At 36.4% G+C, this 23,047-nt stretch overlaps 2 protein-coding genes across 3 annotated transcripts; one reads left to right on the forward strand and one right to left on the reverse strand.

Annotated features, from left to right (window-relative positions):
- The first annotated feature begins 11,370 nt into the window (after window positions 1-11,370).
- On the forward strand, window positions 11,371-12,819 carry LOC133298160 (VQ motif-containing protein 9). Its single transcript, XM_061497411.1, has one exon. The coding sequence runs from the start codon at window positions 11,476-11,478 to the stop codon at window positions 12,445-12,447; it is 972 nt and encodes a 323-aa protein (XP_061353395.1). The 5' UTR covers window positions 11,371-11,475; the 3' UTR covers window positions 12,448-12,819.
- Window positions 12,820-19,272: 6,453 nt separating this feature from the next.
- Window positions 19,273-21,770, reverse strand: LOC133298159 (14-3-3-like protein). 2 transcript variants are annotated; one of them, XM_061497409.1, is made up of 5 exons: window positions 20,999-21,770; window positions 20,466-20,588; window positions 19,805-19,921; window positions 19,638-19,690; window positions 19,273-19,574 (listed from the first exon to the last, which is right to left on the reverse strand). In XM_061497409.1, exons 1-5 carry the CDS (start codon window positions 21,482-21,484, stop codon window positions 19,445-19,447), a joined length of 909 nt encoding a protein of 302 aa, XP_061353393.1. In that variant the 5' UTR covers window positions 21,485-21,770; the 3' UTR covers window positions 19,273-19,444. The 2 variants fall into 2 exon arrangements, with proteins under 2 accessions (XP_061353393.1, XP_061353394.1); XM_061497410.1 differs by having other exon boundaries at window positions 19,451-19,690; window positions 20,999-21,742.
- Between the last annotated feature and the right edge of the window lie 1,277 nt (window positions 21,771-23,047).

Below are 23,047 nucleotides of genomic sequence, written 5' to 3' on the forward strand. Positions count from 1 at the left end.
AATTGTGGTCTTTCAGAAATTCAATAAAGACCCAATTTAGTTCTTAAAAAAGACTAATATGAGTTTTTGTCTGTAAGGGACGAAAATGGTGACCATATTTTTTGTTAGGGATCCAAAAAAGACTTTTTTTTTTTTAGTTTATTTAGTATGGTGATAGTCTTTTCTTCTCATTTCATATTAAGAAGGAACTGTATGTAAACAGGTGTCATTTATGTAAAAAGGCTGGGCATTGGCAAAAGATTGTCCAGAATATAAGGTTTGGTTCGAAAAGCATAAAACCACATTTTGTACCATGATATAAGTGGGAGAATGTAAGAAAGGTCTATGTGTATAACAAATATATATGATTTAATAATTAAATTAAGGGCTAAATGGCAACCTGACGTTTGGAAAGAGGGTTCTTAATTTTTTGGTGTTCGTAGCGATATATAAAGTAGTCATCAACTTCAATAGTTGGCTCAAATGACAATATAAGCTAAGGACGGACAGATTGCTAAAAGAGCAAGGATTCAAAGTTTGAAGAGGACATTTGTTACGGGCCTACAGCAGGAAGAGCAGGCCATTGGGATACAGGAAGTCAGGCCCAAGGTGGGAGCAGCAAGGCCCACTCGTGAGAAAAGAGCACCAGCTTGGAAGAAAGACTTTGTTTAGGGGAATTAGGGTATAGTCACATGTCTGTATTGATGTGCTGGCTTGTAATAAGAAACGTGGCAGCAGCTGCGAAATTTTTGGATTTATGTTTACATTTTGTTAGGATGATCACCGCTTCTTGTTATAAGAAGGGAAAATGCTGTATTTTGGTTACGCTTGAAATTAATCAAATTCAGTTTTTGTGATTTTCTCTTTTAGGGATTTAATTCCTAACAAATTGGTGCTTTCATCCTGGACTCACCGGACACTTCTCCGGCCACGATGAATGTTCAGGAGCTCGCCGATGAACTTTCCGCTACTCGTTTGGAGTTTAACCAACGCCTGGATCAATTGGGCGATACCATCATCGCCATCGAGCTTCGCCTCCGCGAACTTTTCGTCTCTTCCCCTCCTCTTGCTACTGGTTCTCGTCCTCCACCATTCCAGGGAGATGGCAATGAGCAGCAGCATTTGCTGAAAGGTGTGAAGATGGAGATTCCTCTCTTTAATGGGTCCAATCCTCATAACTGGATCTTCAAAACGGAGATGTATTTTCGTCTTCAACTAGTTCCAGACCACTTGAAGATTTCCTTGGTTGGCCTTCGCATGGAGGGTGCTGCGTCTGAGTGGTACCAGTGGGTGTTCCTCAGCGATAAGGTCACTTCTTGTCCTGAGTTCGCTGCAGCTGAGCGGGAACGATTTGGGGCTTCTGACTACCATGATTTGAAGGGGATGCTGTCCAAATTGTCTCAGCAAGGAACCTTGGCTGAGTACGTTCGGGACTTCGAATGTCTCATCAATCAAGTAACAGAGTTCTCTGACAACCAACTTATGAACTTCTTCATCTCTGGTTTGCAACCGGATCTTCGACGGGCCATCCAGCTCCATTGGCCTTCGTCACTCCATCAAGCAATGCAGCTTGCTGCTGTGTATGAAGCGCACCACAGCAAACTTCGTTCGTCTTTTACTTCCACCACTAAGAGGCCTTTTTCGTCCAACAAATCGTTTGTCACTTCACCTGCGATTTCGTCTTCTTCTCCGGTTGCTGGGAGACCTGCGCTGCCTGCTCCTACTTCCCTGCAAGCCTTACCCTCTCCATTACCTATTTGGAGAGTATCCCCCAATGATATGCAACGCAAGAGGGATCTCGGGTTGTGTTTCACTTGCGATGAGAAGTGGAACCCTCGCCACTAATGTAAGGCTAAGATGCTAGTCCTGTGTGGCGATCCTATTGACTCTGTTGAGGATACGGAGGAGGAAATTTTGTGGCATTCTGGCACCAAGGCGGTGGAGCAGGTGGATGCTGCATTGCATGCATTATCAGGTTCATTTAACCCTCGAGCTATTCAGTTTGATGCGGTTTTAATGGCGCAATCTGTGTTGGTTTTGGTAGACTCTGGCAGCACGCACAATTTTGTGCAGCGGCAGTTAGTTGATGCACTCGAATTACGAACTTCCCGTTGTAAACGCATGCGTGTGTTCTTGGGCAATGGTAATTTTTTGTTGTGTGATAGATGGTGCACTAATATTCGGTTGATTTTGCAAGGTCACGAGTTTAGTGTAGATTTGTATGTGATTGATCTTTCTGGGTTTAATGTCATCTTGGGCATGCAATGGCTGAGTCAGCTAGGTCGTGTTACTCATGACTACAGTACTCTGTCCATGGAATTCTGGTGGAAGGACCTGTTGGTTTTGCTGCAAGGTAACCATTCGCCAGTTGTTACTGATTCTAGCCCCAGCTCGTGTTTCCAATTGGCTGTGCATTCTTCCCCTGATACTCCTTGTCCTACTTCTGGAGAATTGCAGCACCTCTGCACGCAGGTACCAGAGGTTATCTGGACTGTTCTTATTGACTTCTCTTCGGTTTTTGATCTGCCACAAAGCCTGCCTCCATTTCGTGGTGGTGATCACTCCATTCACCTATTTGAGGGTGCTGCTCCTGTAAATGTCAGGCCCTTTCGTTATGCCCGCTCTCAGAAATCTGAGATTGAGAAGCAGGTTTCTGACTTGATGGTTGTTGGCTTTATCCAACCAAGCAAGAGCTCATTCTCTTCCCCAGTCTTATTGGTTAAGAAGCACGATGGTTCCTGGCGAATGTGTGTGGATTACCGTGCATTGAACTCAATCACCATCAGGGATCGTTTCCCTATTCCCACCATTGATGAGTTGTTGGACGAATTGAAGGGTGCCATGGTTTTTTCTAAGCTGTATTTACGTGCCGGTTATCACCAGATTCGGGTGTTACCTGAGGATGTTTCTAAAACAGCTTTCTGAACGCATGAGGGCCACTATAAGTTCCTTGTTATGCCGTTCGGATTGACCAATACTCCATCCACCTTTCAAGCTTCTATGAATCATATTTTTCGCCCATTCCTGCGAAGGTTTGTCATTGTTTTTTTGACGACATTCTTGTTTATAGCTATTCTTTGTCTGTCCATGTTGATCACTTGCGTACTGTTTTGCATTGTCTTCAAAGACATTCTTTCTTTGTGAAACTGACTAAGTGTGTTTTTGCTTTGACTGAGATTGATTATTTGGGTCACATTGTCTCTGTTCATGGAGTTCGGGCTGATCCGGGAAAAATTGAGGCAATGCTTCAATGGCCTCAACCTCGATCCCTCAAACAGTTGCGAGGCTTCTTGGGATTAACAGGATATTATAGGCGATTTGTTTCCAACTATGTTGTGATAGCCGCTCCCCTCACTGACTTGTTGAAAGGTGATGGCAAATTTACTTGGTCCGATCCAGCAGACCTTGCATTTACCAAATTGAAGAAAACCATGTCAGAAACACCCCTCTTAGCTCTTCCAGATTTTTCTTCTGTTTTTATTCTGGAAACTGATGCTTCGAGTACGGGGGTGGGTGCCGTTTTGTTGCAACATGAGCGTCCTATTTCATATTTCAGCAAGAAGCTTAGTTCTCGTATGGCTTCAGCTTCGACTTACATACGTGAGCTGTTTGCTATCACGGAGGCTGTTAAAAAATGGCGCCAGTATTTACTGGGCTCTTCTTTTACTATCTGCATGGATCATCGCAGCATTAAGGAGCTTTTTACTCGATCGGTCCTCACACCTAAGCAACACAAATATGTTTGCAAGCTTATGGGCTACTCATTTGTTATTGAATACAAAGCGGGTATTTCTAATGTGGTGGCTAACTGTTTGTCCCGTCAGTTTGAAGGTGATGTGGTGGGCCAACTTTCTGTCTTGCTTTCAGAACCAATGTTTGACATTGTTTCTAAAATTAAGCTTGACAATACTACTGACCCAGAGTTGCTGGGCATTCATCAAGCCATTCAAAATGGGTCTTGCACCGATTCTGCCATTACTTGTAGAGATGGAATCTTATTTCATCGTGCCAGGTATCTCTTGGGTCCCAATTCTGCCCTTAAGCAATTGTTACTCACCAAGGGTCATAGTTCCCCTGTTGGTGGGCATGCTGGAGTTACCCGCACACTCCTTCGTCTAACTTCTTCTTTTTTCTGGAAGGACATGTGCTCCGATGTCCAGGCCTTTGTGCGCCAATGTCATATTTGTCAGTGCATCAAGCCCATTACTGCTGCCCCTAGTGGCCTCCTTCAACCTTTACCTATTCCAAGTGGTATTTTTCAGGATTTATCCTTGGACTTTATCACTGGCCTACCTAATTCTAATGGGTCCACTTGCATTCTCGTGGTGATTGACCGTTTATCAAAATTTGCTCATTTCAGCCCTTTACCCACCTCCTTCACTTCTGCAGTGGTAGCTCGGTTATTTGCTGACATGGTTGTCAAGATTCATGGTTTCCCACGTACCTTGGTGCCAGATCGTGATCCTATCTTTGTGAGTAGTTTTTGGAGGAATTTATTTAAACTCAGTGGTACAAAACTACTCCATAGTTCTTCATACCACCCCCAAACCGATGGGCAAACGGAGGTGACAAATCGATATCTTGAGCAGTACCTGCGGGCTTTCTGTGGTGATCATCATTCTCAGTGGTCTACCTATCTTTGTTGGGCAGAGTTGCACTACAACACTGCTTTCCACTCTGCCATTGCCATGTCCCCATTTGCTGCCTTACATGGTCGGTCTCCTACTATGCTTCCCCATTATCCTCGCGGTCTTGTGAAGATCGAAGACTTGGATTCCTTGTTATGCCAACGCAACGACATTATTGCTAATCTGAAGAAAAATCTTCAGCACGCTCAGAATCAGATGAAGATGCAGGCTGACAAACATCATATTGACCGCTCCTTTGCTGTTGGAGATTTGGTCTTGGTAAAGCTCCAACCTTACCGTCAGGTTTCTGTGACTTAGAGGAGGAACCATAAGCTCGCTAAACGATTCTTTGGACCGTTTCCAGTGCTGCGTGTTATCAGTCCAGTTTCGTACCAGTTGGACTTTCCAGCAGGAGTTCGTATACATCCCACCTTTCACATATCTCTTCTCAAGCCGTTCCATGGTCCTTCTCATCCGATTTCTCCTTTGCATGTTGAGGCTATTGACAACAGACCTGTTCAGTGCCCACTTACTGTGCTGATGGCAAGGGTGGTCACTATCAAGGGGATGCAGCAACGTCAGCTTCTCATCCAATGGTCTAACACTGTACCCGAAGATGCTTCATGGGAATCTGTAGATGCTTTGCTGCAAGCCTACCCGAACTTGGACCTTGAGGACAAGGTCCTCTTTGAAGGCGCATCGAATGTTACGGGCCTACAGCAGGAAGAGCAGGCCATTGGGATACAGGAAGCCAGGGCCAAGGTGGGAGCAGCAAGGCCCACTCGTGAGAAAAGAGCACCAGCTTGGAAGAAGGACTTTGTTTAGGGGAATTAGAGTATAGTCACATATCTGTATTGATGTGCTGGCTTGTAATAAGAAACGTGGCAGCAGCTGCGGAATTTCTGGATTTCTGTTTACGTTTTTTGGTTACGTTTTGTTAGGATGATCACCGCTTCTTGTTATAAGAGGGAAAAATGCTGTATTTTGGTTACGCTTGAAATTAATCAAAATCAGTTTCTGTGATTTTATCTTTTAGGGATTTAATTCCTAACAACATTTCAGGTCAAAGTTAAATAATTGTCACAGTACCTATGCAAACCTTTTTCCTCGCGTGGCTCTTGGAGATATCCAAGTATTTGACTCGCCCAAGAAATGTGATTAGGGTGATATAATAAAGAAAAAAGTAGTCATTCCTTTTAGTTTATAAATATATATAAATGAAATAAATCAATTGAATTCACTCTCTTCCACTACATTTCATATTTTCCATCAAGAATAAAAGGTGAGAAGAAAATGACGAGAGTTGGATAAGAGTTTCCATCATTATATATAGCAAGTGCTAAAAAATGAAGCATCCATTTTTAGCATGGTGAAAATAGCAGGAATAAATATATAATTAATAAATGGGAAAAATGTTTATTATTTTAAATGACACAAAGTTATGTTATTTTAGGAGAGAGATAGACACAAAATAATTTTATTCATTTAAAATTTAAATTAAAAAAAAATCACTCACTTTTTCTCCCGTGATTTGCATTTTTGTGTTTATCTTTCTCCTAAAATGATATAACTTATGTCATTTAAAATGACAAACATCAAACCCTAAATATATATAATGATATTTAAATTAATTTAAAACTTCAAAAGTAAGAGTTATTAATATACAATTATTAAAAGTAAAATATATTTTATCAGTTACGAATAAAATTTGAATAAAATTTAAACTTTTCGAAATTAGAATACATGAGAAATAAGCCTGTATCTAGTGAAAATAAACTTAGACGAAAAATGCAGAACAGATACCAAGGCCCAACATATTTTTGTTAACCTATCTACAAATTTCAGGCTTTTTTGTTGTCTATCATTTGCACTGGGCTTGCTACAATTGCTTTCAATCTGTACACTATGGGCCAATGATCAAAGTTTATCTTTGCAGCGTATTGCGCTCAAATGAATGTATACATCACTCCCCTCTCTTTATTTATGGGTTCTCTTTTTCCCTGTTTATTGAAGCGCCACCACGCTCATCTATAACGGTAAATTCAAGTGTGCGAGGATGCGATAGTTATGCTCGAAATGATTGGATAAAGGTGAGTTATAGCTTGGACGATGATATCATAACTTTAAATAGTTAGCAAGACCTTAAAACGGATCATCCATCATACCTCACATTTGAAAAACGTAACACCTCAATTTACTATCTCACCTATTCAGATAACCAAGTATAAATTGAATTGTACCTGAATGTATGCTAGCTGAAGTTAACTTCACCCAATCACTACATGAATGAGATTCGATTATTTGGTTGATTCGTAGCAAAAAAAAAACTACACAACAGAAAGTTGCCCCTCACCTAATTGTTTTCCTAATTAATCGAATTTTATCATTTGGTGATGGAGTAATGCCACATAGAAAGTATTTGACGTGCGAACATCTCATCTCAGGCACTCGCGATGTATATTTTTTATGCATTTCTTTTTCTTTTGGCTTAGTTATTTTCGGTTCAGTTTTCACTTTAATCGATATTTTTAGTTGAGTTATTTAAAAAATATTTTAATATACTGTCAATGAAAATTAAATAAGTTTAAAAAAAACACACTTACATTTATCAAAATTAAAATATTATAAAAAATGAACTTCCACGTTATCTAGTGTGTCTATGTTTTTGTGGTAGAAAGAAAATTTCTGTTACGTTCACGTAAAAAAGTGAGTGAATTCTATTATGAAAGAAAGAGAAAGAAAAAATTAATAGGATCTACTCATATTTATGTGAGTGACAATATCTTTAAAAATATGTTTAAAATAAAAAAATTAGTTAAATGACTGAAATTGTAATATTTAATGGTAAAAAAGTATAAAATTTAATTTATATTGCTTTGTAATTTCTCACGCTTTATTTCATATCCAAGATTCCCATCAAGACATAATTATTGCTTAATGAAGACTAATGAACCCCCTGACACGTGCCATGTTTGCAACCATTTGGAAAACCTGCTTTGAACCATATTCTTATATTTTACTTTTCGGTTTCTTTCCGTTCAGGAACGAAGTATTAGGTCCCGTTTGGATGGGCTTTTTTCTCTTCAGAAGTTGCTTTTTTTATTGAAAAAAGCACTTTTTATTTTTAATTCGTTTGGATGTCTGCTTTTAAAAAAAGCACAAGTCACAAAAAAAAGTCAAAAATCTACTTTTTTCTGAAGCTAAAAATTTTAACTTCTAAAAAAAGCAGAAGCCAAAAGCCAAATATTTTTTTCAAAATCTAAATATTTTTATAAAAATATAAATAACTTTAACTTTTGCAAAAAGAACTTCTAAAATAAGGAAGAGATAAAAGTTACTTTTTTAAAAAGTGCAAACAAACGGGCTCTTAGTGCTCCTCAGTCATCGATAACTTTATTTTCCATTCCTCTCCCTCTTTTTATTCTCATATTCTAGTTTGATTCCTCGCCCTAAACTATACAAATCACATATTTTAAGTCCTCAACTAAACTGTAATGTATCATTTCATTATTCTTTTTGACAAAAAAATAAACAAACATATTCACGTAATATATAGCTGCTGCTATCAAAGGTAATCATTTTGAAGATTATATACTCTAAATTTAACAAAATTCTTTATTATTTCCTTGTTATATATAGGTACTTAATTACTAGTTATAATATGCTTAAGATAAAGACAATAAAATCCCTTCCACGAAAGATTATATTGTTGCTTGCAGATGAGCTTACATAGAATATATATTGAAATTGTATATTCTAATATTATTATCGTTAGGTGAAAGGCCTATCCAATAGAACCCCATATATAATGGCCCGTGAAGAACAAGAAATCAAGTTCTTCTAATCCCCAAACTTAGTAGAAAGCGACGGCTAATCCTAATGTCATTATCAAAATGTTCAAACAAATTGTTAATGGATCAATGAATATAAAAAGGAAGAAAGAAAAAAAGTCATTGTAACTAATCACTAGCATATCTGAGATTCCAACGCTCTGGCCCCTTTAACACGCAGAAACAAACACTACATAAGTTGCTTTCTTTGTTCTCAGTCAAAAGGATCCAGAAGGAGAATTAAATAAAAGAAAGAAACACTACCACGACATAAGGCTGGAAAAGTTATAACAAATGATATTTCCGATTGCAGTTTATCAATCATTTGCCTAGTGAATGTAATTCATATAAGGTGTCTGGTCACAGCCACAAAAAAGCTGGGGCCAAACAACACGCATAAAGTTTATGAACAGTAAATTTGCAAGCAAGCTTATTTTTTTTTTTATTTTAAATTAAATCAATAATAAATACATCTTTATTCTTAATAAATCAAATTTGCATGCAAAATGACAATAGAATTAAAAGGTAAAAAATAAAAACGAAATTTCATAAATTTGAGATTTAGGACCCATTTTGATGAGTTTTTTTTTTTTTTTTAATGAAACACTTATCATAAAAAATCTGTTTCGATGTTTGCTTTTTAAAAAAAGCCTAAGTTATAAAAAAGACAAAAACAATTTTTTTGAAAGTTAAAAATTTTAGCTTAAAAAAAAGTAGAAGTCTAAAGTCAAAATTTTATTACAAAAACCAAATATTTTTTTTAAAAACTATATAATATTATCTTTTATAAAAAATACTTCTAAAATAAATAAAATATAATTTTTTTTTTTTTAAATTCATCCAAAGGAGCTCTTAGAAGAAGAAGTGCCCCTCTTGCGGCTATTCAGATTTTAGACGCAATTTATGAGTAATTAGGACGAATGAAAATTGCAATAGATTTAATTTTAAGCCGTGATAATAAATTTGTTTATAAAAAAGTGCCCCCACATACTTAGCTTTTTCTCGCGCATTACTGGCATTAACGGATAAAAAGTATGGTCATGGATCGGCTTTCACATAACTTTGTTGACTGAAACTATGTTATCACTCTCTGTTTGTTTGTATGTTATTTTCCAATTATGTCACAGTCTCCAGCAGAACCTTTCTATATTTATATCTATCGTTAATTACAGGCTCTTATTTTTTTAGAGGGTATCAGACTTCGATATAATAATCAAGAAGGATCGAAGTTTTTTTTTTTTTTTTTAGTATGATAGCCAAATAAAATAAGAAAAATTCAGTCATTCGGCTTTCCTTTATTTTATTTTTTAAATATAAAGTTAATGAACTTAAATATTTAGAGTTTTGATAGAAAGCTGCGTTGGGGAGTTAGCCCGTAGAGAAATAAATAATAGGAAAAATATATTCTTACGTTGTAGGAGAATATTTTTTTTCTACATATACATTGATTTTCGTATTATTTTTTTATTTTCTTTTATAAATGAGTGAGTCTCACACATGATTATTTCTATAACATGAGCTTCTCTTTTATTACATGAGATTAATAAAGCCCTAAATAATAACATATAACGCCTCTTAGCTTTTTGCAGCTTTTATATATTTATTATTGCTTCTCTTGCTACTCCTCACAAAAGAGAATTAGAGGTAATCATGATGAGGATAGGGTCAAAAGATATTTGGAAGCTCGGAAAAACGTTCAATAGAATCACTGACTAGCACAGTGCAGAGTAACGGGCTTTTTGACCAGAACAGGAAATACCGAAGCAGGTTTTGGAAACAGTGAACGCCGTTAATTACATGCCTAAAATGGTTAATGTCCCACAACCACAGATAAACCTCGGGGATATGGTATCCTACTCCTACAGAATTATTTTAAATACTCTCAATTAATTTCTTGAATAATCCTCCTGCATATTAGTTAAATACTGAATGTTATTTTGTGCTTTTAAAATATTAAATACTTTTTTATGCAATGATATTTTTAAATATTAAGAAGAAGATGCTTTATCAAGAAATAACAAAACTACCTTCTAAATAAGCAAAACACAATTTTGGGTAGTAAATCTATTATTATTATTATTCTTGTAATAGTCATTGATTTTACTTCCATTATGTATTGTAAGATGAATTGGGACAGGATTTGGGGTACAGTACCTGAAGATCTATATCGAGAACCAAAACAAACCTTTCATTTTCGCTTTATTTTGTTTATGAGTGCCATTCCCTTTCTGGTTTTTCCATTTTTAGGCGAGGCATCATTCATTCACTAACCATGTCCATGGACATATACACGATTTAAGATTCTGTGCAGTGGGTGGCCAATTCGGTAACAGCCAAAGCAACCGTAACAGGTTTGACCAGCCACGGTGAGAATGACTGAATTTGAAACTCGCCACGTGAATCACCCAATCACAAGTTCAATTAGCATTTGTTTCATTTTTTTTTTTTTTTTTAAATATTTATTTTTTAAGAGATCTTTTGTCTCACTGGACACATAACCTCACACACGGCGTGAATGTGTGACGTGACGAATGTCAATTAATAGATTAGGAGATAAGATTTAGATTATTATACAACAAAATAGTTAATAGAGAGGTACCATGGGCTTTCCTTATTTTGCGATTCTTGTCTGTTCTCTTCTTTTAAGCCGTGTAAAAAAAAAAAAAACAATATTAAAAGCAGTGAAAGAGAAAAGAGAAGCACCAAGGAAAGACAAAAATATTCCTTTTTTTATTTTAATTTTAAAAATTATCTTCCAACTTTTACTTCATCGTTCATAATTCACTGCCTCAGTAATACAAGATTTATTTTTAGTTTATTTTTGAGGTGTGAGTGTGAGTGTGAGTGTGAGTGACCACATCTTTGAAGCCCTAAGAAAAATAATATTCTATATAGTCTTCTCTGTCCCTACTCGCCGTCTGCGATAAGAGGAAGCCCACCATCACACAAACTCACCAAAAACATAGCTCTGTGCTATAAACACACTCATACAGAGAGAGGGAGAGAGAGAGAGAGAGAGATTTTGTGATTGTTGTGAAATGGATAAAAGCTGTCAATCTTCTGCAGAGTCTACAACTACTAGTGTCACCACATCCTCTGCTACTGGTAGCAACAATACTAGTAGCAGAGAACATTATCTGAGGCACCTCAACAAGCTTTCTCAAAAGATCTCCAAACCCATCATTAAAAAACCAACCTTTGATTCTTCTACTTCTTCTCAAAACCAACAACAACAACAACAACAACAACAACAACCCCAACAAAACAACACCTTCAATAATCAGGGACAAGCACAGGCACAGGCACAGGCACAACAGAACCTGCAGCATCAACCACCTGTGTACAACATCAACAAGAACGACTTCAGAGATGTGGTTCAAAAACTGACGGGCTCACCTGCACACGACCGCATCTCAACACCCCCACCTATTCAACAACCCAAACCACCAAGCTCTCGCCTTCAGCGTATTCGCCCTCCACCGTTACCACAAATTACAAACCGCCCACCCTCGCTTCTCGGCCGTCCTCAACAGCCTCAACCGAACATCAACGTTAACGCCGTTTCCTTCAACAACTTTTCCGGGTTCGGAAGACCGTTATCTCCGCTACCGCCGTTTCCCACCGTCCACGCACCTGCTGAGTCTCCTATCTCCGCATACATGCGTGATCTGCAGAATCTGGTCTCCACCATGGATTCAACCTCGAAGCAGTTTTCGGGTTTTCCCTCCTTAGCTCCTCAAGCTCAGCCTCAGCCTCAGCATCAGCATCAGCCTTCGCCTCCGCCTCCGCCGGAGCAACAGCAGGGGATGGTTCCGTCTCAAACGCCGTCGGTGTTTCAGATGCCTTCTTCGCCGGTCCCTTTTGGATGCTTGAATTCGCCGCTATCGTCTTACCCATTGCTGTCGCCGGGTCTTCTGTTTTCCCCCAATTCGGGTCAATTAGGGTTTCCACAGCTTCCCCCCCTTTCGCCGTCGGTGCCTGTTCCCAGCCCTCGATGGAGAGGCCTTTGAACTTGTTGGTTCGGGTCGGGTGAGGTAAGCATGGTCAGAATCATCAATCATCTAGTTTCGGCTCTCTCAGGTTTTAGGATTTGTTTATTGTGGGTTCTGTTGTTACCTGTACATGGTTTTAGGTGGTGGTGGAGAGAATGGGAATGATAATTTATTCAATTTCTGGTGGTTGGACTCAAACTAGTCCACAGCTGCTTAGTTTATTCTGTAAATGGGGATATCAAAGACATGAGAAAGGAACAATTTTTCATTTGTTTCTGCTTTTTTGGGATATGGGAAGAAGAAGAAGAAGAAGAAGAAGAAGAAGAAGAAGAAAAAGATTAGATGTTATACAAATATAGTGGGATGGATCATGCTGATTTTAATATAAAAACTTTATTGCTTTATACATATCTATTTCTGATGTTCTTTTTCTAATTTACAATTTCATTCGCGTAGTTGTCCTGGTTGTGCTGATATTATCATTTATTCCTTTGCAACTCGTTTTTAACACTTCAATTAGTTAGTTTTAAGATCACGGTCCTTTAACGTTCCTTTTTGAGGAACTGTGACTACCTACTGTTAGGCTTAAAGTGGAACTAGTTGTCTGCTTCAATTATGAATGGTTAGGGATGCGTGTTATTCCAAGGTGTTGTACTCTTGTTGCATTCCTTAATAAAGCCTGGCTTTGGACAGGTTTCGTTGGAGAAACTTTGTTTTATAAGACCTGGTTGGCTGGCTTTTGGATTGATTCTTCTGCTGGTAGCAGCGTCCTAAACATTTAGTTGTACGAGGTTGAAATTTTTCTACTCAACCTTAGCATGTTAGTTTATGTTGTTCCAGAACAGGATAGTGTTTTTGCTTGCAAATGTACCCAAATTTTTTTGTTTCTGGCCTGCAACTTAATGTTGATGCTGATGCAATGGAACGACAAACAACCGCGAGTTAATGTCCCACAATATAACATCAGCATTTAGGATTTTTTGTGCATATCACATAGGCATTGTTTTTTTTTTTAATTTATTCCGCTATATATTCTTGGCGGATGCTTCTCTATTTTGGTTCTTGGTTTGCATTTTGAGGCTTCATATGCTAAGGATATTGGCAGTGATTCTTTGATTTTTTATGTGATTTTATTTTTGGGCTGATCTCAACTAGTTTGGGATAAAGGTTTTGTTGATGTTGATATGTTTATTTTTGGGCTGACGTTGGTTGTGGTTCTTTAAACTTAGTCTCTTGTCTAAAATATTTATATGTTGAAACATTGATTCTATAATTTGATGATGCAGCACGGATGTGGTGTCTGTTGTGGATTGTGGAATTCAAGATAAGTGCTGTTGATAGTACAATATGCTAAAATACTATCTTGTTAGAATACTGTGTCAACTCGAAAGAGTAGGACTTAACTTTAGAGGGATCTTGTTTCATTGCCGTTCCTCCTAGGTGTTCTCAAATCTTTCTCTTCCAATAAGCAAAATATTAAATGATGAATTGGAAAACTAATTGAAGCTAGTGTTGTAGGAAGAATTTATGTTTCTGATTAAACAAAGAGAGGAAATTGCTCTGTTTTCTGTTCCATCTGGCTTATATATCTTGGCCTCAAAACTTTTCCCTTTTCTCCTCCGGAGGGAGGGAACTGGGAGAAGTGATTTATGTGCATTGCTTTCTGGTATTGAGTAGGGATATATGATTGCAGAAAGATCATTACAAAATATCAGGTAATTTTCTGAAGTCTTTGCTCTCTGGAATGCCATTTAGTTCCCATCCTATAAACAAGTTTAAAAGTTCAGTATATGGTGATTTATGAAAACTATTGATTCCTTTAGTTTTGAAAAGTGTTTCTCTCATACCTGTTCAGATATGCAAAGTTGAGCTATGGTTTTAATTTTAAATGCTAGATTCTTGTGACACAAGAACTCTTGATTCCATTAGGGTTAGAATGTGTTTCTCATCCGTGTTCGGATCAACTACCAATCTTTGTGACACATAGGTTAACAACTGGAGAGTAAAATTCTATGCAAATAGTTGGGAGTTAATAAGCCAATTCTTTTTTGGGATGGAATATTTGTATTTATTTTTTTCATGTCTACTTTATCAATTTTTATTCACATTATTAGATTACAATCTCAACCAATAATAGAAGCGGTGGGAGATAGAAAGAGTTGGTTTGTGACTGATCTAATAATGCGGATCGTGAGAAATCGGTATTTTTTTCTTCTCTTAAACTCAATCAAAAATAAAAAATAAAAAATGAAGCAGTGTCTCTTGAGATATATAGTCCCACATTGATTAGATGGGCAACTAATATGGCCTTTATAAGGCCTTGGGCACTCCCACCCCCTGAGCTAGCTTTTGGGGTGGTGTATCCCAAGTTTCTTTACATTAAACCAAAAATGGACCTGTGCAATTTCCACACTTCTAGTCTAAAAGGCTTTTGCGTGAGGCAGCGTGTTGAGATATATAGTCCCACTAGATGGGCAACTAATATGGCCTTTATAAGGCCTTGGCCACTCCCACAGCTTGAGCTAGCTTTTGGGGTGGTGTATCCCAAGGTTCTTTACAGTGTCTCTTGATATTGCTCTCTCAACCTGCCTCCTTATTCCCCTGATTAACACTCGGCTATGATTCATTTCCAAATCGTTATGGTCTTTGCACTTCGAAATCAAAATATAGGCAAGCTGGTTTAGCCACTAGTGATGTAGTCTTATCTGAAATGAAAGTTAACTTCCCCAACTTTATTTTTTCTATGATGACATTTACAAACATTAGGATTACCACGCAATTTAATATGGCTTTTTAACTTGACAATGGAAAAAACGCAACTCAAAGCAATGTTGTTCGTGCCTAATAGGAGACCGCTTGAGTTGAAAAATAACAATACCGGGCAATTTGAATAGTCTAATGATATATTAGACACTTCAAGTTCATTCTCAAAACCGAATTGTTGGTTTGTTTAATTATTTTAGACCAATCAGTACTGGTCAGAATTAATCAAAATCGAGTTGAATTAGCTGGTTTAATAGGTTGAATCAATTAATTGTAAAATTATTATTCGGTGCTTTTTCATGTTTCATAGAAGTTTTTATACATATTATGTCAACTATTTTTATGATTTCGTCAAGTTCCACCAACTGATTTAAAGAGTTAGAGAAGTCTTGCCACTGTATTCTGTAGTCTAGTTTTGACGACATTATTTTCAACTTATTTAAATGTATATTTATCCGAAAGTGGAATTATCATTGTCGATATAATTTTATGATTGAGATTGTGATAAAAATACATACACTTACTGCTCCCTTGACTTTCATTTATTATTTTTAGAGTAAAGTACTATTTTGGATCCTCAATAAATATCGTCATTTAATTCCTTAAGAAAAAAAAGTCGACTTATGATCCCTCTGAAATTCAAAATAAACCCATGTTAGTCCTTTTGAGGAACTGACATGAATCTTCTTTAAATTTGAGAGAAATCACAATTTTGACTAACCGAGTCTATTTTGAATTTGAGAGAAACCACAATTTTGACTAAGTGAATATATTTTGAATTTTAAAAGGACCACAAGTCAACTTTCTATTATAAAGGATTAAAATGAGTCCCATAATTTTTGTTGAGGATCCAATAGATACTATACTTTTATTAATTTCTCTGTTGTGTATTGCTAAATCAATATGATATTTCTCTTGGGAAGGAATTGTTAAATGCTCCAAGACAAATGGTGTGGATGGATCTTACAAGGAAGCAATCCGTGTTTTGGAGGAAGCTAAGGAAATTCTTGTTCCTTGCTTTTTGTTTCATTCCCCCTTGTTAGATTATGAACTATGAAATCATTGTTTGAGTTGTAACTTAAATTTGTTTTGAAGGTAGTGGATTCTTAATTTGGTATTACAACTTCATTGATCAATTGATTAATTTTGGTCATTGTCATCCTTACTAAGACACCAATTTTTGTGATAAATAAATAACAATTTTTGTCCCCTTTAGGGAGATAGTATATGCTAGTTAGGGAAGGGAGATTTGAACCTAGTTCTCCACCTTTGGTAGAAAGGTTACCATTTTAAGCCAATGCACAAGTAATATTTAAGCACAAAATTTAAGTAGTCATGTTGTGTGTTCATGTTTCAAACCAATCGTAGGCACTATTGACTTGCAGAAGCTATAATTTTTTTTTCTAAGTAGTTTTTAGTTTTTGTAAAAGCTTTAATTTGTGCAGCACATTTTTTCTCTTTTGACTGTAGCACAAGAAACTGAAGATCGAGAGAGTGAAGCCTTTCTGTCACTCAATGATTCTATTTATTTTGGGCATTAATGTGGATGAAAGAGCGTCATGCGAATTCTGAATGATGTTTTTTCATTGATTTGGATGGAAGCCTAACCGACGCGCACAATTGTCAATCTTAAAAGGTTTGGTCAATAATTCAAATATCACTCGGTGTTAACTAGGGGCTATGCGCATATGTAAAATTTTCCTTTCCATTTCCTTTGGCGGGATTCCGACCTATTCTTTATAACAAATTTATATTTTACTTTTTGGTGCGTTATAGTTTGGTATTTGAGCGTATTAATATCTCAAAACCTTTCACAATTGAGAAAACTCCTTAACAATTGCTTTCTTCAAGACTATACGTGAGAGATACTTGCATACTTTTTTTTCATTGTAAAATTTCTGCCTGCACTGGAGTTATATGCATTAATGTCAAATTCAATCGGAGGGGATATATTATGACATAAAAAGAATTCAAATGAGATTAGGTTGAAACTGAAATTCAAAAAAAAATAAATTATAATTGAATGATTTTAATCTATGCAAAAGAAAAGTATTATGATGAAATGAAGTAAATTTTTATGTCGCATAACATTATAACTAGCTCAAATCATTATTCAAAGTGTAGAAAAATAGTTAGGGCTTGTGGCATGTAGTACACAAACAATCGTTTCGCTTTCATCGAATATTAGGGCATGTTTGGTGTATAGTATAGGATAAAGCCAGATAGTATAAGACTTGATTGAATTTTAATACTATCCAGTGTTTGACACGATATTGTATAAAATAATATATTGTATAAGATAATATCATCTAGTATTTGGTAATGCACCGTATAATACTATATATGATAAAAATAAATATTTTTAATAAAAATATCCTTTAATAAAGAATTTATATAATTCTTCAAAAAATGTCATATGATATTAATTTTTATAAAAATTTATTGATCAGTGTGTGTCCAAAATATAAATTAATTTTTATAAAAATAAAAATATTCAATATTTTAAAAATTAATAAATTGAAAAATTAATTTTTATTTTAATAGATTAATATTAAAATAATATATTAATTTTTTAGAATTACATTATGTTAATACATCAATCTCTTATCAGGCTTTATCCCTCACCCTTAGGCCCGATTAAGTTATACATCATTTTGATGTATTAAGGGATTATGTTGTATAAGCTTATACTATACGATGATCACATCAAACAACTGAAAATGTCATAACGTATAATATAAGCTTATACTATCATGCTTTATACGTCATACCAAACAGTCCCTTAGCTATTAAAAGTGACTTTAGAAAGCAGGATGCTAAATTGCTACTAAGTTCTAGGACGTAATCTGAGATAAAAACAAAAGGTTCGATGTTTTTTATACGGGGAAGGATTTGTTAATTTTTTTTTTATAAATTACACTAGGTAAAACTGGCCATACACTTTTGATTGAAGTATGACCGGTCATACTTAGTGTAGTTTGTAAGACTTTGTAAACAAAAAGTTTGTAAATATAATTTTTCCCTTTTATATTATAGAAAATAAAATTATCTTCTATACACACACATAAAAATATGTGGGATCCATATGAGGTCATATGAAGAGAAGAAAGAAAAAAATGACCCTCATATTTAATATTTTATGTGTATATAAAAAATAATTTTATCATTAAACCCAAAAACAAATACATCACATGATATTTTAACATATTTAATATGGGTTTCAATTTTCTGATGCGCTAGGAGAAAATTTTCTCATGTTGTAGAAATATCTTATGTGGGGCCCACATCTATTAAAAAAATAAAAAAATAAAAAAAAATATTGCATAAAAATCAAAGGGTCACTAATAAAAAAAAATAACACACCTACGACATGAGAAAATATTTTCCCATTTAATATTATGATAAAGGTTGATATTGAGGTCGGTGAGTCAGGCAGGTTAACAGGGAGCTGTCAAACCCGTACTTGGCTCATCACGCGATTCGGTGGATTACAATCACGCCAAAGAATTTCCTCTAACCAAAACACAAAGGTATAACGTCATGTATCACGCTGTCAAGAGACAACATGTAGAAACCCAGCCGTCCTCCCATGTATGTTCTCAGCGGTGACTGTATTGTGACAAATTTCAACTATAATGACGGTCGACTCTACCTGGAGTTGGACTCAATTATGCTTAAGTAAGGATTATAGGTAAAGTAGCACTTTGGGATATTCATAACATTGATTAAAACCATTTATCACAGAACCGATTAACGATTACCATACGAGGCAAAATTGTTTACTTCTGGATCATTAATTTGTGTTAACTATGGTAGTTGCTACTACAAAAGCAATTGACGGAAAACCCGTCACGGGAAAAGAGAGAAGCATCTATTAATCTGATTTTAGTGTATTAATTAGCAAATCATTCCAAAACAATACAAAGTTAAAAATTATACTTCTAAGAAAAAATTTCTGCAAATGCAGCTCCCAGTGTTCCAGGATGTTAGACCTAAACGATACGTGTAAGAAAGACATGAGGCACATTCTAACCGCCTCGCACAGCAGACCTTCTAACAAAATGAAGCGGAAAATCCTCAGAATATTAAACGAGTAAAGCAATTTCGATCGGGATGAATAATACAGATTTAGAGGTTTCAGTTGGTATACAAATAAGGCGAACATCCTCACTAACTTTTAATCAGCGACATGAAGTTTACTAAAGAAGATAATCTTAAAATTCCAATTCCATATAATAAAACTTCAGAGTCCTCAAGAAAATAGGCAATTTGAAAAACACTTAAAAATGGAAGGACAAACTAAAAGAGCCCAGTACATCCATATTTCATAGCAGACATGAATACCTAAAATCTCAGTACCCAACGAGATTAAGAAGAAGCTCCTTCTCCCTTCAAAAACATATAGTGGAGAAGTTCAACTCTAATTAGCAGTAAAATATATTTACTGCTGTTCATCCGGTTTCGGTGCTGCTTCTTTAATTTCATCTGCTCCATCATCCTGATACCACATCAAAATATAAACCAAAATCAATATATTGATTATGTAAAGAAAATGAAAAAAAGAAGAAGAAGAAGGACGTGAACAAGATTTATGGCAGACTCAAATCAATACCTGCATGTCAGAGGTCCAAAGGGTGAGGTTATCACGAAGAAGTTGCATGATCAAAGTGCTATCCTTGTATGACTCCTCTCCCAGTGTATCCAATTCAGCAATTGCTTCATCAAAAGCCTAGTGAATATCGAAAGGAAAAGATTCTTCATGAGTATGTAATATACCATTACAACAGAACAATTCATATTAAAGTTATGCTCTTGCTACTTGAACTAGAACATTTCGAAACGCAAACTAAAAGAATACATTCCATGGGGACAAATACCCAATGTATCCAATTCAGGTATTCATCTTTTTTGGTTACAAGTACCCAGGGTAAGTAGTCGAATATTCATTAGTTGTTGGCTATATTCACCGGACTTCCAACCATTTATTGCAAAATTAACCGTTTGACAGCGCATTTTAGCTAAAGTACCGATAAGGGCACCAAAGCAAACTCCCTCGAATCCAAGTAATATCACTGTTGCTTCAACATTAACGAAAAGTAATACGGAGTTGCCATAAAGTTATACCAGTTAATAGAGAAAAATAGTTGCAGATTCCACTTCAGAGGGCCTAATTTCTTCATTTTCTCAGCAAACATCCAAAACTTCGATCAAAAAATATAGTTAAAGAAAAACACACAACAGAGGACATTATATTCAGTCTCTATAAATCTAACCTGTTTTGCAAGGTTGCATGCACGATCAGGAGAGTTAAGAATTTCATAGTAAAACACAGAGAAGTTCAGAGCAAGGCCGAGCCTAATTGGATGAGTTGGAGGCAGTTCGGAATTTGCAATGTCCTGCAAAACAAGAGGTATGCGTTCACTCGTCAAAAACGATTGTGAAACGTTGCAATAAAAGGCCACAACGAAAATCTTTCAACTCAAATTGTACAAAACGAAAGACGCACAAATATTTCACATGCAATTGGGGAAAATTAGTGGCCAAAATTCATAATAGCCAAAGGATGAAAAATCAGCATAACAGACGAAGATATTTTTTAAAACAGTAATTGGAACATGAATAACCGCACCACAGAACAGCAGAGAGTAGAGAGTACAATATGAATTAAGATAATCATATAGATTTGATAAACAGAATTACACGAGTTGCATAACAGTAAGTAACGATCGCAAATTTGAAGAATAAACCGAACAGATCTGGATCGCAGAATCATAGAAAACGAGAAAAGCAAAGAAAAACGGTTAACCTGAGCAGATTTGTAAGCGGTGAGGGTGCTCTCTGCGGCCTCCTTACGCTCGGCGCCGGTCTTGAACTCAGCGAGGTACCTATGGTAATCGCCCTTCATCTTGAGGTAGAAGACCTTGGAATCACCAGAGGAAGCGGAAGGGATGAGGCGGGTATCGAGGAGCTTGAGGATGCCGTCGCAGATGTTGGAGAGCTCAGACTCGATCTTGGATCTGTAGTCGCGGATAACAGAGACGTGGTCCTCGTTGCCGCGGCTCTCCTCCTTCTGTTCGATGGAGGAGATGATGCGCCAGGAGGCGCGTCGGGCTCCGATGACGTTCTTATACGCGACGGAGAGGAGATTCCTCTCCTCCACCGTGAGCTCCTCGTTGTCAGCGGCGGCGGAGACCTTCTCCATGAACTCCACCATTTCTTCATAGCGCTCGGCTTGCTCGGCAAGCTTCGCCATGTACACGTTCTCTTCGCGAGGCGTGGGAGCGGCCGCCATTGTCGAATCCTAGAGAGAGAAAGCGAGATCTGATTAGGGATTTGAAGAGGGAGAGAGGGAACGATGAGGATGAGGAAGACGAAGACGAAGATGACGAAAGGGTGAGGGTGGTTTTTTAGGCTACTGCGTCCGATAAATGCGTTTTGGGAAGCGTGGGTGGGGTCGTTTCAGAGATGCAATAAGGACCGTTGGATCAATAATTTAATATTGACAAATTAATTATCAATATATGGAAATTGGAATTTCTTGTTATTGTGATCTAAAAAAAGAAATAGATACAGCTGTCAAACACGGGGTTTTGATACTCTCTGTGTAGTGTGTGGCGGAAAGGTTGCTCTCTCTCTCTCACACACACTTGTAAATCGATATTCTTTTTTATAACCAGGAATAGTATTCGTTTTAGTTGGTTTGAAAAGTTTCAACTTTGAACCAAAAAGGTCACCCCATTCATCAATTCAATTTTGGAAAGGAAAATGAATGGGCTGGGTTGGTTGATAATGGGCCCTTTTCAAGATTGGATTCTACTTGACAATGCTTGGGCCCTTAAAAGTGCTTTTCACTGTAACTTTTCCTCTCCTCTTTTTCTTTCATCGGTCCTCGTTAATCAAGAATTAAAAAAGTGGTAGGTCATACATACTAGGCACTGGTCACTTCTCTACTTCTCATATCCAAAAGTCTGGTAAACCTGCAACCCCGCCCCTAGTTTTTGCTTAATAATGTTAGTTGCGCAAATTACATATAAATATAATGTCATAGTAATTTTTGTTATATAATATGCATATGCTCTACTTGTATTTATTTTAATTGGATGGTTATGGTTAGATTCAAATGCAACCAACCAAATAATAGTTTTTTATTATTAAAGTCTTGACAATTTGTATAAATATAGTTAAGCGCAGAGCGAAAAGTACTATACGATGAGTTATGGTGCTTTATTGTGAGGGTGGAAAGCAAATCAAGTTTTTGACTTTTTGTTGGAGGTTACGTCCTAGAGTTTAATAACAATTTAGTTCAATTAATCACTATTAGAAAAATAAAAACCTATGAGCATTGTTGTTGCATGAAAAAGAAAGGAGGTATGACCTTTTAAGGACGACTTGGCTATGCATGTTTGACGTTTTGCTTTAATTGTAATTCATCCTCCACTCTAATAAATCATTTCTTTCATGCAACTTGACAAAGTTATCGGTAGAGAAGTGAAGTGTCTGAATATATCTTACAAATTGTTAGGTCTTGTTTGGAATGAACACCAATTACTATTTTGGTGGTTGGACAAGGGTGTGGATTATTGATACAAACCTTGGATAATTTCACCCCAGCTTAAGAAATAGGAGAGTTCTTATAAACCCTATATTAGTCACTTATATAATTAATTGGGACTCGAGTCTCATACCTTGTAATTGAATCGTAACAATTATACTGTTATGTTGAATATGGATTGGACTGGTATCACAATATAAGACTCAAGTGTATGAGATAATGCTTATATGGCTTGGTGTGCATGGTTGAATGCAATGTGACTGAAGTTATCTCCTTAGGTACTGTTTATATATTTATAGAAGC

Source organism: Gastrolobium bilobum, unplaced genomic scaffold (assembly GCF_033153095.1).
Source record: "Gastrolobium bilobum isolate Gb01-03AN ecotype WA unplaced genomic scaffold, APGP_CSIRO_Gbil_v1 utg30227, whole genome shotgun sequence".
NCBI lineage: Eukaryota > Viridiplantae > Streptophyta > Magnoliopsida > Fabales > Fabaceae > Gastrolobium > Gastrolobium bilobum.

Coding starts and splice junctions, on each gene's coding strand:
- LOC133298159 (XM_061497409.1), bottom strand. CDS start 21,484: ATGGCGGCCGCTCCCACGCCTCGCGAAGAGAACGTGTACATGGCGAAG. Junction 19,922..20,465: donor CATGCAACCTTGCAAAACAG/GTTAGATTTATA, acceptor GATATTCACTAG/GCTTTTGATGAAGCAATTGC. Junction 19,691..19,804: donor TTTGGACCTCTGACATGCAG/GTATTGATTTGA, acceptor ATGTGGTATCAG/GATGATGGAGCAGATGAAAT.
- LOC133298160 (XM_061497411.1), top strand. CDS start 11,476: ATGGATAAAAGCTGTCAATCTTCTGCAGAGTCTACAACTACTAGTGTC.